Genomic DNA, 13,297 nt, shown 5'->3' with positions numbered 1-13,297 from the left:
ATAACTGCTCTGTACCCCATAACTGCTCTGCACTCTATAACTGCTCTGTACCCCATAACTGTGATGCACCCACACCTGCACAGCATGTCAGCCGCACGGCATCCCACACCTGCGCTGCACCCCACAGTCGCGTGTTGTACCACACCTGCACGGAGACACCCGCACAGCGCCCCAAACCTGCCCTACAACCCCACAGACCGCATGGCCCCCCACACTGGCCCCCCACAGCCCCGTTCGGCCCCAGTTCCAGCGCAGTCCTGTCCCCGTCCGGGTGCCCGCGCCCCCATTCCCCGCCCGGTTACCGAACACGCCCCGCCACGCCCTAAAGCCACGCCCTAAAGCCACGCCCCGGAGCCACGCCCTCAATCCCCGCCACGCCCCCGCGCCACGCCGGGCTCTCTCTCCATTCCCCCTCTCCACCAATCACCGGCCTCGCTCCCGCCCCCGCCGCGCTTCTATTGGCTCAGCCGCCTTGGGCTCATCCTCGCGCGATGAAACGGGCCAATGGGCGCTGCTGCAGCCGCGTGCCCGCTGGCCCGCCCTCAGGCGCGGGGCACCCTGGGAGTTGTAGTCCAGCGGCATCGCTGTAAGCGGCCGTGGCCGCGCTTCGGGACTGCGCGTCCCGGCGTGCCCCGCGCGGTGGGCGGGGCGGGGGCGGGGCCAGAGACGCCGTGGAGGTCGCGGGCGGCAGCGGCGGGACCGTGAACCGGCACCGTGAACCGGCACCATGAGCGGCGATAGCGGGGCGCGGGCAGCGGCCGAGCGCGAGGAGTTCGCCGCCTTCTTCCCGCAGATCGTCCGCGACCTGACGGAGGACATGCTGGGACACCCCGAGGTGGGAGACGCCGTGGCGCGGCTGAAGCAGGTGAGAACGGGGAGGGGGCGGTGGCACCGGGGATGGAGGGCGGGTCAGGTCATGGCTGCTCACCTGGCTGCGCTCCGCAGGTGCTGGAGTACAACGCGCCGGGCGGGAAGTGCAACCGGGGGCTGACGGTACTGGCCGCGTTCCGGCGGCTGGCGGGCCCCGAGCGGCAGGACCCGGAGAGCCTCCGCTGCGCCCTGGCCGTGGGCTGGTGCATCGAGCTGGTGAGAACCGGGACCCCCTCTTGGGGATGGAGACCCCCCCCAATGGGGGTGGGGACCCCAATGGGGATGGAGACCCCCCCAATGGGGGTGGGGACCCCCCAGTGGGGACGGGACCCCTCCAGTGGGGGTGGGGACCCCAAAGGGGATGGAACCCTCTGGAGATGGGGACCCAATGGGGATGGGACCCTCCTGGGGACGAGACCCCCCCCATAGGGATGAAACGCCCCTAGGGATGGGGCCCCCCCGGGGGATGGGAACACCTTGGGAGATGGGACCCCAATGGGGATGGGAGACCCCCCGGGGATGGGAGCCCTGGATATGGGACCCCCGTTTGGGCATGGACCCTCCTGGATATGGCACCCCCTCCGGGGATGGGACCCCAATGGGGATGGGGACCCCCCGAGGGATTGGATCCCTCTGGGCATGGGAACCCCTGGGGATGGGACCCCCGGGGTTCCCCCATCCCTGACCCAGCCTCTGGCAGTTCCAAGCCTTTTTCCTGGTGGCCGACGACATCATGGACGCGTCCCTGACCCGCCGGGGGCAGCTCTGCTGGTACAAGAAGGTGAGAGCGTTCAGGAGAGCCCTGCTCAGGGCTGGGGGTGTCCCTTGGGGGCCAGGAGCCTCTGGGACACCTCCCTGCCTGTCCTGGGGGTCAGGAGCCTCTGGGACACCTCCCTGCCTATCCTGGGGGCCGTGAGCCTTTGGGACACCTCCCTGCCTGTCCTGAGGGCCAGGAGCCTCTGGGACACCTCCCTGCCTCTCTGCTGCAGGAGGGGATCGGGCTGGATGCCATCAATGATGCTTTTCTGCTGGAGTCCTCGGTGTACAGGCTGCTGAGGAAGTACTGTGGGCAGCAGCCCTTCTACCTGCACCTGCTGGAGCTCTTCCTGCAGGTGAGCCTGGCTCCCCAAACCCTTCCTTGGGGATTTCTTGGGGTCTGGGCCTGTTTTCTGATGTGTTCCTGAAATTCCTGGATTGTGTGTGGTGCTGTTTGAGGGTCCCAGGATGAGAATCTTGACTCTATGTTTCAGAAGGCTGACTTATTATTTTGTACATAGAAATAAATTATATATTTATATAATATAAGCATAAATATTATGTTAATTATATAATATAATATATAATTATAATAAATATAATTATATATTTATATATAAATTGTATAAAAATAAATATATATTATATTAAGAGAAAATTTATACATTAAAACTATACTAAAAGAATAGAAAAAAGGATTTCAGCAAGGACTAGAAAGGAATGATAGCAAAATCTTGTGACTGTTCACAGCCTCGACACAGGTGGCTGTCATTGGTCATCAAGTAAAAACAATTTCACATGCTGGGTAAACAATTCTCTAAATCACATTCCAAAGCAGCAAAACATGGGGAAGCTGAAGCTTCTCAGGAGAAAAGATCTTAACAAAAGGATTTTTCATAAAATATGGCTGTGACAGACAGGTCCTGCCTTTAGACCCAAAGAGGAGCTGAAATGGGGCTTGGGCTCTGCACTGTGGGGTTGGGACTGTCCTGGAGGGCTGTGGGAATGAATCATGGAACCCCAGACTGGTTTGGGCTGGATGGGACCTTAAAGATCATCCAGTTCCACCCCCCTGCCATGGGGACACCTTCCACTGTCCCAGGCTGCTCCAAGCCCTGTCCAGCCTGGCCCTGGGCACTTCCAGGGATCCAGGGGCAGCCCCAGCTTCTCTGGGCACCCTGTGCCAGGGCCTGCCCACCCTCACAGCCAGGAATTCCTCCCAGTACCAATATACTGATGTGTCACAACCATCACCCTGTATCTCATTCTCCCCATGCAGAACATCCTCCTCCCTGTTTTTTACAACCCCTTTAAACACTGGAAAGCTGCAGTGAGGCCACAAATCCTTTCTTTCCTCTCCAGACAGGCTACCAGACCGAGCTGGGGCAGGCTCTGGACCTCATCACTGCTCCAGTTTCCCAGGTGGACCTGAGCAGGTTCAGCGAGCAGAGGTACAGGGGGGCAGAGCCAGGTCCCCTCCCTGCCCTGCTCAGCCTGGGGCTGGGTTTTGGGGTGCCCGGGGCTGGGTTTTGAGGTGCCCTGCAGTCCCTGCCCTGCAGAGGGGGGCCCTGGGGCTCAGCCTGGTTCCTCTGGCACAGGTACAAGGCCATTGTGAAGTACAAGACAGCATTTTACTCCTTCTACCTGCCCGTGGCTGCAGCCATGTACATGGTGAGTGTGCTGGGGCCTCACCCTCCTGCCAGGCTGGCCAGCAGGGCAGGTCCTGGCAGGCTCAATCCCCAGGCCCTGGAAGGCTTTGCTTTAGCCCCAGGCCCTGGAAGGCTTTGCTTTAGCCCCAGGTCCTGGAAGGCTTGATCCCCAGATCCTGGAGGGCTTAATGCCCAAGTCCTGGAAGGTTTTACCTTATCCCCAGGTCCTGGAAGGCTTTTTTATCCCTGTTATTCCCTCCCCCAGGCAGGCATTGATGGTAAGGAGGAGCACGAGGATGCCAAAGCCATCCTGCTGGAGATGGGGGAGTTCTTCCAGATCCAGGTAGGAGGTGTCCCTGCACCCTTGGGTCCTTGCCAGCTGCTGGCTGTGGCACTCAGGCCCTGCCATTGTCCCACAGGACGATTTCCTGGACTGCTACGGGGACCCAGCCCTGACAGGGAAGGTTGGCACCGACATCCAGGACAACAAGTGCAGCTGGCTGGTGGTGCAGTGTCTGCAGAGGGCCACGCCACAGCAGAGGCAGATTCTGGAGGTAAGGCTGGCATCACACACCTGGCAGAGGGGCTGGAGTGCCTGCATAGGCACCTGGAGTGCCTGCATGGGCACCTGAGTGCCAGGGGCTGTCACCTGGCTGGGAGGAGGAGGGTGAGAAGAAAGAAGAGAGTGTTGGGGTGTTGTGTGTGAGGGTTCTGGGAGGAGGGAAGAGGTGAATCTGACTCCATAATTCTTAGAAGGCTGGTTTATTATGATATGATATTATGTTAGAAGGAATTATATACTAAACAATAAAAAAAGGAATATATCAGAAGACTAAAAAAAGAATGAATAATAAAAACCTGTGACAGAGCAGAGAGTCTGACACAGCTGGGCTGGGATTGGTCATTGAGTAAAGACAATTCACATGGAACCAATCAAAAATGCACCTGCCACATCCCAAAGCAGCAGAACACAAGGAGAAGCCATCAGATAATATTGTTTTTCTTTTCCTCTGAAGCTTCTCATCTTCCCAAGAGAAAAAATCCTAGCCAAAAGATTTTTCATCAAATATCACAGTAACAAAGAGAGAACAAAGCTGCTGCCCCATGGGCTGGCATAGCCCTGACTCACTCCAGGGTTTTTCCTCAGGAGAACTACGGCTCTAAGGAGCCCCAGAAGGTGGCGAAGGTGAAGGAGCTCTACGATGCCCTGGGCTTGCAGGCGGCGTTCCGGGAGTACGAGGAGAGCAGCTACGGGCGGCTGCAGGCGCTGATCGGGAGCCACGCCCGGCGCCTGCCCAGGGACATCTTCCTGGACCTGGCACAGAAGATTTACAAGCGGCAGAAGTGATGGAGGGGCCTGGCAGGGGGCTGGAGCTGCTCCCTGCCCTGGGCGGGGCCGGGGGCGGGTTCGAGAAGGCGCGCGGGGGTGGCCGGGGGGGTTCAGCTATCTGAACAATAAATATAAATTATTGTAGGTGCGTGGCTGCTGTTGTGCGGGGAGGGGCGTGCCGGGATGTGCCGGGATGTGCCGGTACCCCTCCGGTGCTTTCCGGGGTGCGGGGATGCCCGGAGCGCCGCCCCCGCCGGCGGCGGGGCGGGACCGGGCGGCTCCCGGCGGGCGGCGGCGGGGCCGCGGCTCCTCCCTCCCTCCCGCAGCCGCATTCGCCGCCGCAGCGCCGAGGTGAGCGGGGGACGGGGAAGGGGATGGAGCCGGGCGGGGGCTGCAGGGGGATGGGGAGGGCCGCGCCCAGCAGGGCCGCTCCTGCTGCTGGGCCGCCGGTGCTCGCCCCGGGGCCGGGGGATGCTCGGGGATGGGGGATGCTCGGGGACGGAGGATGCTCGGGGGATGGGGGATGCTCGGGGACGGAGGATGCTCGGAGGATGCTCGGGGTTGGCAGATGCTCGGGGCCGGGGGATGCTCAGGGGACGCTCGGGGCCGGAGGATGCTCGGGGGATTCTTGGGGCCGGGGGATGCTCGGGGTTGGCAGATGCTCAGATGCTCGGAGCCGCCCTCCCGCGCTCGCTGCTGCCCGTTTCCTGCCCGGAGCCTCCAGCAGGTGCCCGGGGCTGGGGCTCCCCCCCGGTAAAGCCGGGCCCGGTGGTGCGGTGCCGGTTCTGCGGCGGTTCCGGCCAAGCCCTGGTCCCTGAGCCCCCCTGGTGCCACCGCCCCCAGACAGGACAGCGTCCCCCCCTGCCCGCCCCGCCTTGACGAGGCTCCAAGGGCGTTTTCTCCTTGACGGCATCCCCGAGATGCTCCCGACCCTCCGGAGGGAATCCAGCCCCGGGCCAGCCGAGCTTCCTGGGATCGTTCCCAGGCCATGCTCCAGGGACCAGCGGCTGCCTTCAGTCCCTGCCCGGCTGCAGAGTCCCAAGCCTGGCAGGAAGCTGTGGGGCAGCCCCTCCCTCGGGGCACATCCCTTTCTCTAACCCCCAGCCCTTGTGCCAGGCCCTGCTGCAAGGTCACTGCTGTCCCTCTGCCCCCGGCTGTGCCTCTCTCCAGGTTGGTCCTGCCGTGTTCTTCCCTGACCAGGAGGGTGTTTGGTGCTTACAGGGAGCTGGATGGTGTGAAGAGAGGAGCTGCTGGCCTTTCCTGGGAGCCCTGGGCACTTCCAGCGAGGCAGCACCATGCTGGCTCCAAAGAAAGGCCTCCTGTGCAACCTCAACCACATCCACCTGCAGCACATCTCCCTGGGGCTGCACCTCTCCCGGCACCCCGAGCTCCAGGATGGCTCCACGGGCGGGGGGGAGCAGACAGGCTGCACCCAGTGCCCGGAGAACCGGGAGCCGGTGGATGCCAATTCCAACAATCCCTCGGTGAAATGTCGCTGCTGTGAGTCCCACGCTCCGGAGCCAGAGACCCTCGGGCTGCAGAACCCTGAGGATTTCCCCTGCCTGCACAGCGGAGACGAGGAGGAGGCGGCGTCCCCTTGTGATCCCCCTTGTGATCTGGCTTCTTCCTCCTCCTCCTCCTCCTCCTCTGTCAGTAGCTGCTCGGATTTCAGCTTGGATGACTCCCCAGTCTCGGTGTACTGCAAGGAGTTTGCCAGAGCAGGGTCCCAGTCCCCTAACAAGCAGCTGAACGTCATTCCCACAGAAAATGCCTGGCATGGAGAGCCCTTGGCTGATAGAGAGCCCCTGGCTGATGGAGAGTCTCTGGCTGATGGAGAATCTCTGGCTGATGCAGAGCCTCTGGCTGATAGAGAGCCCCTGGCTGATGGAGAGTCTCTGACTGACCAGCACAGGACGTGCCATGGGAGAGATGCCAACCACAACTCCCCGGTGCCCTCGAGAGCCACCAAGAGCTCTGTGGCCAGCAAGAGCCCGGACAGCCTCTGCAGCAACAACTCGCTCGATTCTCAGTGCGAGGAGCTCTCTCCCAGCACAGCAGCACCGGAGACCTGCACCGACCTAGACCCCAACTGCAACCCCCTCCCCGAGGCCGATGCCGCGCCCCCAGCCCCGCCGCCCGTGCCGGAACGGAGGGATCCCGGTGTCCCGAGCAGCGCTGCGGAGCCGCGGCCCCGGCCCGGCGGGGTCCCCCCGCCCGTGCCCCCTCGGCCCCGGCGGCGGCTGCAGGTCCTGAACGCGCACAGAGCGGAGCAGCAGCTGGGCCCGGAGCCCAGGGCCGGACCGGCTGAGCTCTGCAGAGACACGGCCACCAAGACCATCACCTCCTTCCACGAGCTGGCCCAGAGGAGGAAGAGGAACGCGGCTGGACCCACACCTGCCCAGGCCAGGGTTGACCGCAGTGACTGGCTGATCGTGTTCTCGCCTGACACGGAGCTGCCCCCCACCAGCGAGCTGCTCTCGGGCACGGCGGGCCAGGAGCCAGCCCGGCCCCAGCCCCAGCCCCAGCCCCAGCCCCAGCAGGACGGGCCAGCCAGGCCGCCCGGCCCCAAGCAGAGAGAGGTGACCACGTTCAAGGAGCTGCGGTCCCGCAGCGCCGCCAGGCAGCCCAAGGGCCCGCGGGCAGAGCCGGCCCAGCACCCCCCGGTGCCCCCGGTGCCCGCCCCGGGCTGGGGACCCCCCGCGTCCCTGGGGGGGACACCGGGGCTGGCACACGGCGACAGCCACCAGCCGAGAAGGAGAGCCCGGCCGAGCCTGCAGCCCATCGCGGAGGGGCAGCCCAGGGATGTGGAGAAGGGGGGGCTGCCCCCAGGGGAAAAGGGGCTGGGCACTGCCCCGCTCCGGAGGCTCGGGGCGCCCGGCGGGGACCCCGCGGTGCCACGGGCGGCCCGGAGAGGAGACGAGACCGGCATGGGGGGTGAGTCTGGGGGGAGTCTGGGGTGAGTCTGGGGGGAGTCTAGGGGGGAGTCCGGGAGGGAGTCTGGGGTGAGTCTGGGGGTGAGTGAGTCTGGCTCCTTCCGGGGTCCTGCCTGGGGGATGCGGGGCCCGGTGCGGGTCCCCGGGCGGTGGGAGCGATCCCGGGGCGCTCCGGGCCGGGCACGGCGCGGTCCGGGGGTGCCCCCGCATGGCCCGGGACGTGCCGGGGCTGTCCCGGTGCCGCTCCGCCCCGCGGCTCCCAGCGCGCTTCCTCCGCCCGGCCCGGCCCGGCCCCGCCGCCCTTCGCCCCGCGGCTCCATGAGCCGGAGCGAGCTGGGCCCCGCCGCCGGCCCCGCTCCTCCCCCGGGCCCGGGCAGCGCTCCAGCCGCCGCCCCGCCTGACCCCGCTGCCCCGCTCTCTCCAGCCAGGCCCGAGCCGCTCCCCGCCGGAGCCGCCGCCGGAGCCGCCGCCGGAGCCGCCGCTGGAGCCGCCCGGCCCGGCGGGGGAAGAGCGGAGGGGCCCCATGGCGAGCAAACGAAAGGTTGGGGCAAATCCTCGCCGGAGGAGTGGGACAGAACCGGGCGGGAGGGGAGGAGGGGGCAACGGGACCCGCGGGGTCGGGAGGGTGCGAGGGGCTCGTCCCGGGCCGGGCACCCGCAGCGCTGGGCTGGGGCAGGGACGCTGCAGGCAGGGACCGGCAGCGCTGCCCGCACCGGGCCCGGCCCTGCCTGCCCCCGGCCCGTGATCCGGGCCAGCCGGAGAACGCGGCTGCAGCCGCCACCGCAGGTCCCGGTTCCAGCACAGCACCGTGGGCGCTGCAGGGTCCGGTGGTGTCCAGGGCTGCTCGGTGCCCGGTGTGTCGCTCTGAGCTGACCCTCCTCTCCTCCTCTCCTCCTGCTCTCCTCCTCTCCCTCGTCCCCAGCGCTGCTGGTCGCCGTCAGCTCCGCTGTGGACAAGGTCATCGCCCACTTCAGCACTGCACGGAACCTGGTGCAGAAGGTGAGAGCTGGGCTGGGCTGGGCAGGAAGGATTTTGGGATTCCCTCATCCGTCCCAGCGGAATCAGGGGCCGGTGCTGCCCTTCCCTTCCCTCCCCTCTGCTCGTGCCTCCCTCAGGCCCAGCTGGGGGACAGCCGGCTCAACCCCGATGTGGGCTACCTGCTGCTGCACACCCTGTGCCCTGCGCTCTATGCCTTGGTGGAGGACGGGCTGAAGCCTTTCCAGAAGGATGTGATCACAGGCCAGAGGAAAAACTCCCCCTGGAGCGTGGTGGAAGCCTCGGTGAAGACAGGTGAGGGTGAGGCTGGGGGCATCTCCAGGTGCCTGGAGTGCTGCTGTGCCCTGGGCACTGAGTGTCCATGCCCTATGCACTGTCCGTGCCCTGGGCACTGAGTGTCTGTGCTCTATGCACTGAGTGTCCATGCCCTGGGCACTGAGTGTCCGTGCCCTGGGCACTGAGTGTCTGTGCTTTGGGCACTGAGTGTCTGTGCTCTATGCACTGAGTGTCCGTGGCCTGGGCACTGAGTGTCTGTGCCCTATGCACTGTCTGTGCCCTGGGCACTGAGTGTCCATGCCCTGGGCACTGAGTGTCCATGCCCTGGGCACTGAGTGTCCGTGCCCTGGGCACTGAGTGTCCATGCCCTGGGCACTGAGTGTCCGTGCCCTGGGCACTGAGTGTCCATGCCCTGGGCACTGTCCATGCCCTGGGCACTGAGTGTCCGTGCCCTGGGCACTGAGTGTCCATGCCCTGGGCACTGTCCATGCCCTGGGCACTGAGTGTCCGTGCCCTATGCACTGTCTGTGCCCTGGGCACTGAGTGTCCATGCCCTGGGCACTGTCCATGCCCTGGGCACTGAGTGTCCATGCCCTGGGCACTGTCCATGCCCTGGGCACTGAGTGTCCGTGCCCTGGGCACTGAGTGTCCATGCCCTGGGCACTGTCCATGCCCTGGGCACTGAGTGTCCGTGCCCTATGCACTGTCTGTGCCCTGGGCACTGAGTGTCCATGCCCTGGGCACTGTCCATGCCCTGGGCACTGAGTGTCCATGCCCTGGGCACTGTCCATGCTCTGGGCACTGAGTGTCCGTGCCCTGGGCACTGAGTGTCCATGCCCTGGGCGCTGAGTGTCCATGCCCTATGCACTGAGTGTCTGTGCCCTATGCACTGTCTGTGCCCTGGGCACTGAGTGTCCATGCCCTGGGCACTGTCCATGCCCTGGGCACTGAGTGTCTGTGCTCTGCCCCCCACAGGCCCCAGCACCCGCTCCCTGCACTCCCTGTGCTGGCACGTGGCCGGGCTGGCCCCACTCAGCAGCAGCAGGCAGAAGTTCCACGCCTTCATCCTCGGCCTTCTGAAGTGAGTGGTGATGGCCCCGCCAGCCTCACTGCCACAGCAGCTTGGAGCTGTCCCAGGGGCTCTAATTTGGGTTCTCTTTGTCTTGTTTAGCATTAAACAGCTGGAGCTGTGGATATCTCACCTGCAGAAGAGCCCAGGTAAGGACACGGTGCCCAGGAGCTCCCTCCCCAAGCCCTCTCAACCTGCCAGGCTGAAAATCCCACTGTGGGCTTGGGATACATCCACTTTCCATGGTGGATCGTTTTCCCTGGTGTATCTTCAGCACAGAGGATGCTCTGGCTGACATGGGCAGCCTGGCTGGCCCTTGCTGGGGATGTGACAAGCACAGGGGGCATTCTGCCCCTCCCTCACCTGTCTCTGTCCCCACAGGTGTGATCTCCGTGCTTTACTCACCCACGGCCTTCTTTGCCCTGAGCCAAGGCCCTCTTCCCCACCTTGCTGACGAGCTCCTGCTGCTCATCCAGCCCCTGTCGGTGCTGACTTTCCACCTGGACTTGCTCTTTGAGCACCACCACCTCTCCGTGGACGTCCGGCCCTTGTCCCGCCGGCTGCAGTCCCCGCTGTCCCCCGTCCCCGTGCGGGGGTCTCTGGGGGGCCAGAGCGGTGCTGCTGGGGACAGCCTGGAGGATGAGACCCCCCCCGATGCTCTGGGCAGGGTGGGGGGCACAGGGGGCCGGTCCCAAGCGACCATGGGTGGGTTGGTCCCTGCTCCCCCAGTGGGAGCTGCCCTGCAGCAAACCCTGCAGCAGGTGCTGCGCTGGGGCGACCAGCTCAGCCGCACCTTGCTGGGCTCTGACACCCCCCCGGAGAGCCACGGGCCTCAGGAGGGCGCTGGGGGCCCTGGGGCTGGCCTCAGTGGCTGGTGGGGCCAGCTGAGCCAGAGCTCCAGGATTTACACTGCTCCCAGCAAGGAAAAGTCCCCCTCGGTCTGGTGGACGAAGCTGCGGGCGGGGGAGCCCAGCCCGGGCCAGGCTGGGCAATCCCAAACTTCCCTGAGTGAGCCCAGAGGCACAGAGCTGCAGCTCCTCCAGACCAAAGCTGGCCCTGAACGCTCTGGCCCAAAGCCCAGCAGCAGCACTGACACCTCAGGGACCTCTTCCCCTGAAGATCTCTTCTTGCCCACTGGAACCAGAGTGTTCACCAAGCTGGATGATCCCACTGCTGGAAAGAACCTCCTGGCTGCTTCCCCAGAGCCTCCTGCCAACAGGAGCCAGGCAGCACCTTGTGGCCCAGAGATGGCTGATGCTCCCAGTGCTGACAAGGGCAGCTGGCTGGGCTGGCTCTTTGGAGCCACCAACCCCTCGTCCAGGAGCTTCCCCTCCAGCCCGGACACCGCCTCGGCCAGGTCCAGGTGAGACCCAGCTTGGGCAGGCACAGGGGGAAGGGTTTGTGTGTGCTGAGGGGTTCCTGTGTGCTCAGGTGTGCTGAGGAAGGGTTTCTGTGCTGGCCTCGTGGGGATCTTGTAGGGTTTCCCTTGGGATTAGTGCACATCCCAAGCGCCGCTGCCATCGCCTTGGAGCAGCAGGAGCTCCTGGGGAAGGCTCAGTGCTGCTTGGTGGCTCCCAGATGAGCAGATCAGCAGCAGGAAGGGCTCCCAGGCGAGCTGGTGGCTCCCTTTGCTCTGGCAGGAGGCCGTCCCGCTGGCTGGCCCCCAGCCGCCGTGTCCTGGCCGGGGTGGTGAAGGGTCTGGCGCCCGACAGGAGCCGCGCCCCGGAGCAGCAGCCGGGCAGGACCGAGCCCGCCCTGCCCCCGGCCCGCAGGTGAGGCTGGGCTGGGCTGGGCTGGGCTGGGCTGGGCAGGGCAGGGCTGCGAGGGCTTTTCTGGGTGAGGGAAAGCCGGGGCTGCTCTCAGACACGGCCCGGGGGTCGCACACATCCCTAAAGGGAAAGCCATGACTGCACCCCTAAGGATCCCCTTCTCCTGCTCGGCTGTGGGGGAACCTGAGCCTCTGCCCACCTGGGGTCAGCTGTTTTTCCCAGACGTTTTGGGGACAGTTTTTTTTGCATTTTCTTGTGTGCTTCGTGGATTCGTGGCAGCTTGTGTGGGGCAAGCATGTGGCAGCCGTGACCTGGCTGTTGGAACAGCTCTGTCCCAGTGGGCAGGGTGGGTGTGTGGCCATTCCAAATGGTGTTTGGCTGCTTCCCTCTTCCCCATCCTCACTGACCCCAATATCCCCACACCTCCTGCTCTGCTCCCCCTCCCAGGGGCTGCTTGGCAGGACAGCTCTGCCAGGTACAGACCCCTCCTCAGGGGCCACCTCTGCCTGAGAAAATCCCTGATTCCACCCAATTCCCACCCCACAAGGGCTGAGGGAGCCTCTCAGGGTCCTTGGAGTCCCCGGGGAGGGGAGTCTAAAGTGACATTGGTGGCACAGGGGTGACATTTGTGGCACAGGGGTGACATTTGTGGTGCAGGGGGTGACGTGTGGTGCAGGGGGTGACATTGGTGGTGCAGGGGTGACATTTGTGGCACAAGGGTGACATGTGTGGTGCAGGGCAGTCCGGGCACTGTGTGACCACACGGGCACGGCCGACGGGCACCTGAGCTTCCAAAAAGGGGACATCCTGGAGCTTCTCTCCACCGTGGATGAAGACTGGATCCGCTGCTGCCATGGCAACAGCACCGGCCTCGTTCCTGTTGGTTACACATCCCTGATTTTGTGAGGAGGAGGAGGAGGAGGAGGAAGGGACCTGAGGGAGCAGCTGAGCTCTCCGGAGCGGTGCCAGCTCTGGGTGGGGATGTCTCCTGTCACCTCCAGAGCTTCACCACCTCCGGGGCTGGCGGCTCCCAGGGGACCCTGCCCTGTGCCTGTCACTGCTGCATGAGGTCACCGTCTGCCACCGTGTCCCCCCGGCTCCTCTGCGGCAGCTCGGGGGTCCCTCAGCTGCTGCCCACCCCCCGTGCCAGGGCAGGGGCGGCTCCTCTCCCTGCCCCGCGTCGCCTCCGTGCCGTCTGTCTGTCCTGCCACCGCTGCCACCTCCACGTGCCCCGCCGGGGCCCGGGCCGGCCCCCCCAGCACTCTGTAAATAATCGTAACCACTGGAATGAGCTCGTTCCGCCGGGAAAAAGCTGGAAATAAAGGATGTGACTCACGTGTCCACGTGTGGCAATGGGCGCTGGGGCTGGCACTGCCGAGGGGCCGGGCTGGGTGGGATGAGGGGATGCTCCAGCCGGGAGATGCTGGGGCTGTGCGGGTTCTCAGCACCCCGGCTGCCAGCCTGGGAGAACAGGGAGGCCTCACACCCCAGCAGAAGGTGCCCACAAGATGCCCAGGCTCCTCCACAGCGTGGGAGAGGCGGCTGCAGCCTCCCAGAGCCAGGAATATCCCTGGAAAAGCTGCTGGGGAGCAGCCGTGGGAGCCGCGCAGCAACTGGGAACAGCCCAGGTCACTGCTTGGGTTATTTAT

The 13,297-nt window shown here is 64.7% G+C and overlaps 2 protein-coding genes across 3 annotated transcripts; both read left to right on the top strand.

Annotated features, from left to right (window-relative positions):
• The first annotated feature begins 671 nt into the window (after positions 1–671).
• Positions 672–4,672, top strand: FDPS (farnesyl diphosphate synthase). Its single transcript, XM_066568198.1, has 9 exons — positions 672–865; positions 946–1,086; positions 1,571–1,651; positions 1,860–1,982; positions 2,989–3,077; positions 3,225–3,297; positions 3,541–3,618; positions 3,695–3,829; positions 4,423–4,672. Exons 1-9 carry the CDS (start codon positions 728–730, stop codon positions 4,621–4,623), a joined length of 1,059 nt encoding a protein of 352 aa, XP_066424295.1. The 5' UTR covers positions 672–727; the 3' UTR covers positions 4,624–4,672.
• A 243-nt stretch (positions 4,673–4,915) lies between these two features.
• On the top strand, positions 4,916–12,987 carry RUSC1 (RUN and SH3 domain containing 1). 2 transcript variants are annotated; one of them, XM_066568248.1, is made up of 10 exons: positions 4,916–4,956; positions 5,827–7,539; positions 7,963–8,079; positions 8,461–8,537; positions 8,654–8,828; positions 9,786–9,891; positions 9,982–10,028; positions 10,261–11,242; positions 11,520–11,651; positions 12,391–12,528. In XM_066568248.1, the coding sequence occupies exons 2-10, from the start codon at positions 5,901–5,903 to the stop codon at positions 12,404–12,406; spliced, it is 3,291 nt and encodes a 1,096-aa protein (XP_066424345.1). In that variant the 5' UTR covers positions 4,916–4,956; positions 5,827–5,900; the 3' UTR covers positions 12,407–12,528. The 2 variants fall into 2 exon arrangements, with proteins under 2 accessions (XP_066424345.1, XP_066424344.1); XM_066568247.1 differs by having other exon boundaries at positions 4,918–4,956; positions 12,386–12,987.
• Positions 12,988–13,297: the final 310 nt, after the last annotated feature.

This window comes from Molothrus aeneus, chromosome 31, assembly GCF_037042795.1.
Source record: "Molothrus aeneus isolate 106 chromosome 31, BPBGC_Maene_1.0, whole genome shotgun sequence".
Classification (NCBI taxonomy): Eukaryota; Metazoa; Chordata; class Aves; order Passeriformes; family Icteridae; genus Molothrus; species Molothrus aeneus.
The sequence above is the reverse complement of the archived record's forward strand: the minus strand, read 5'-3'. Positions and strand labels throughout refer to the sequence as shown.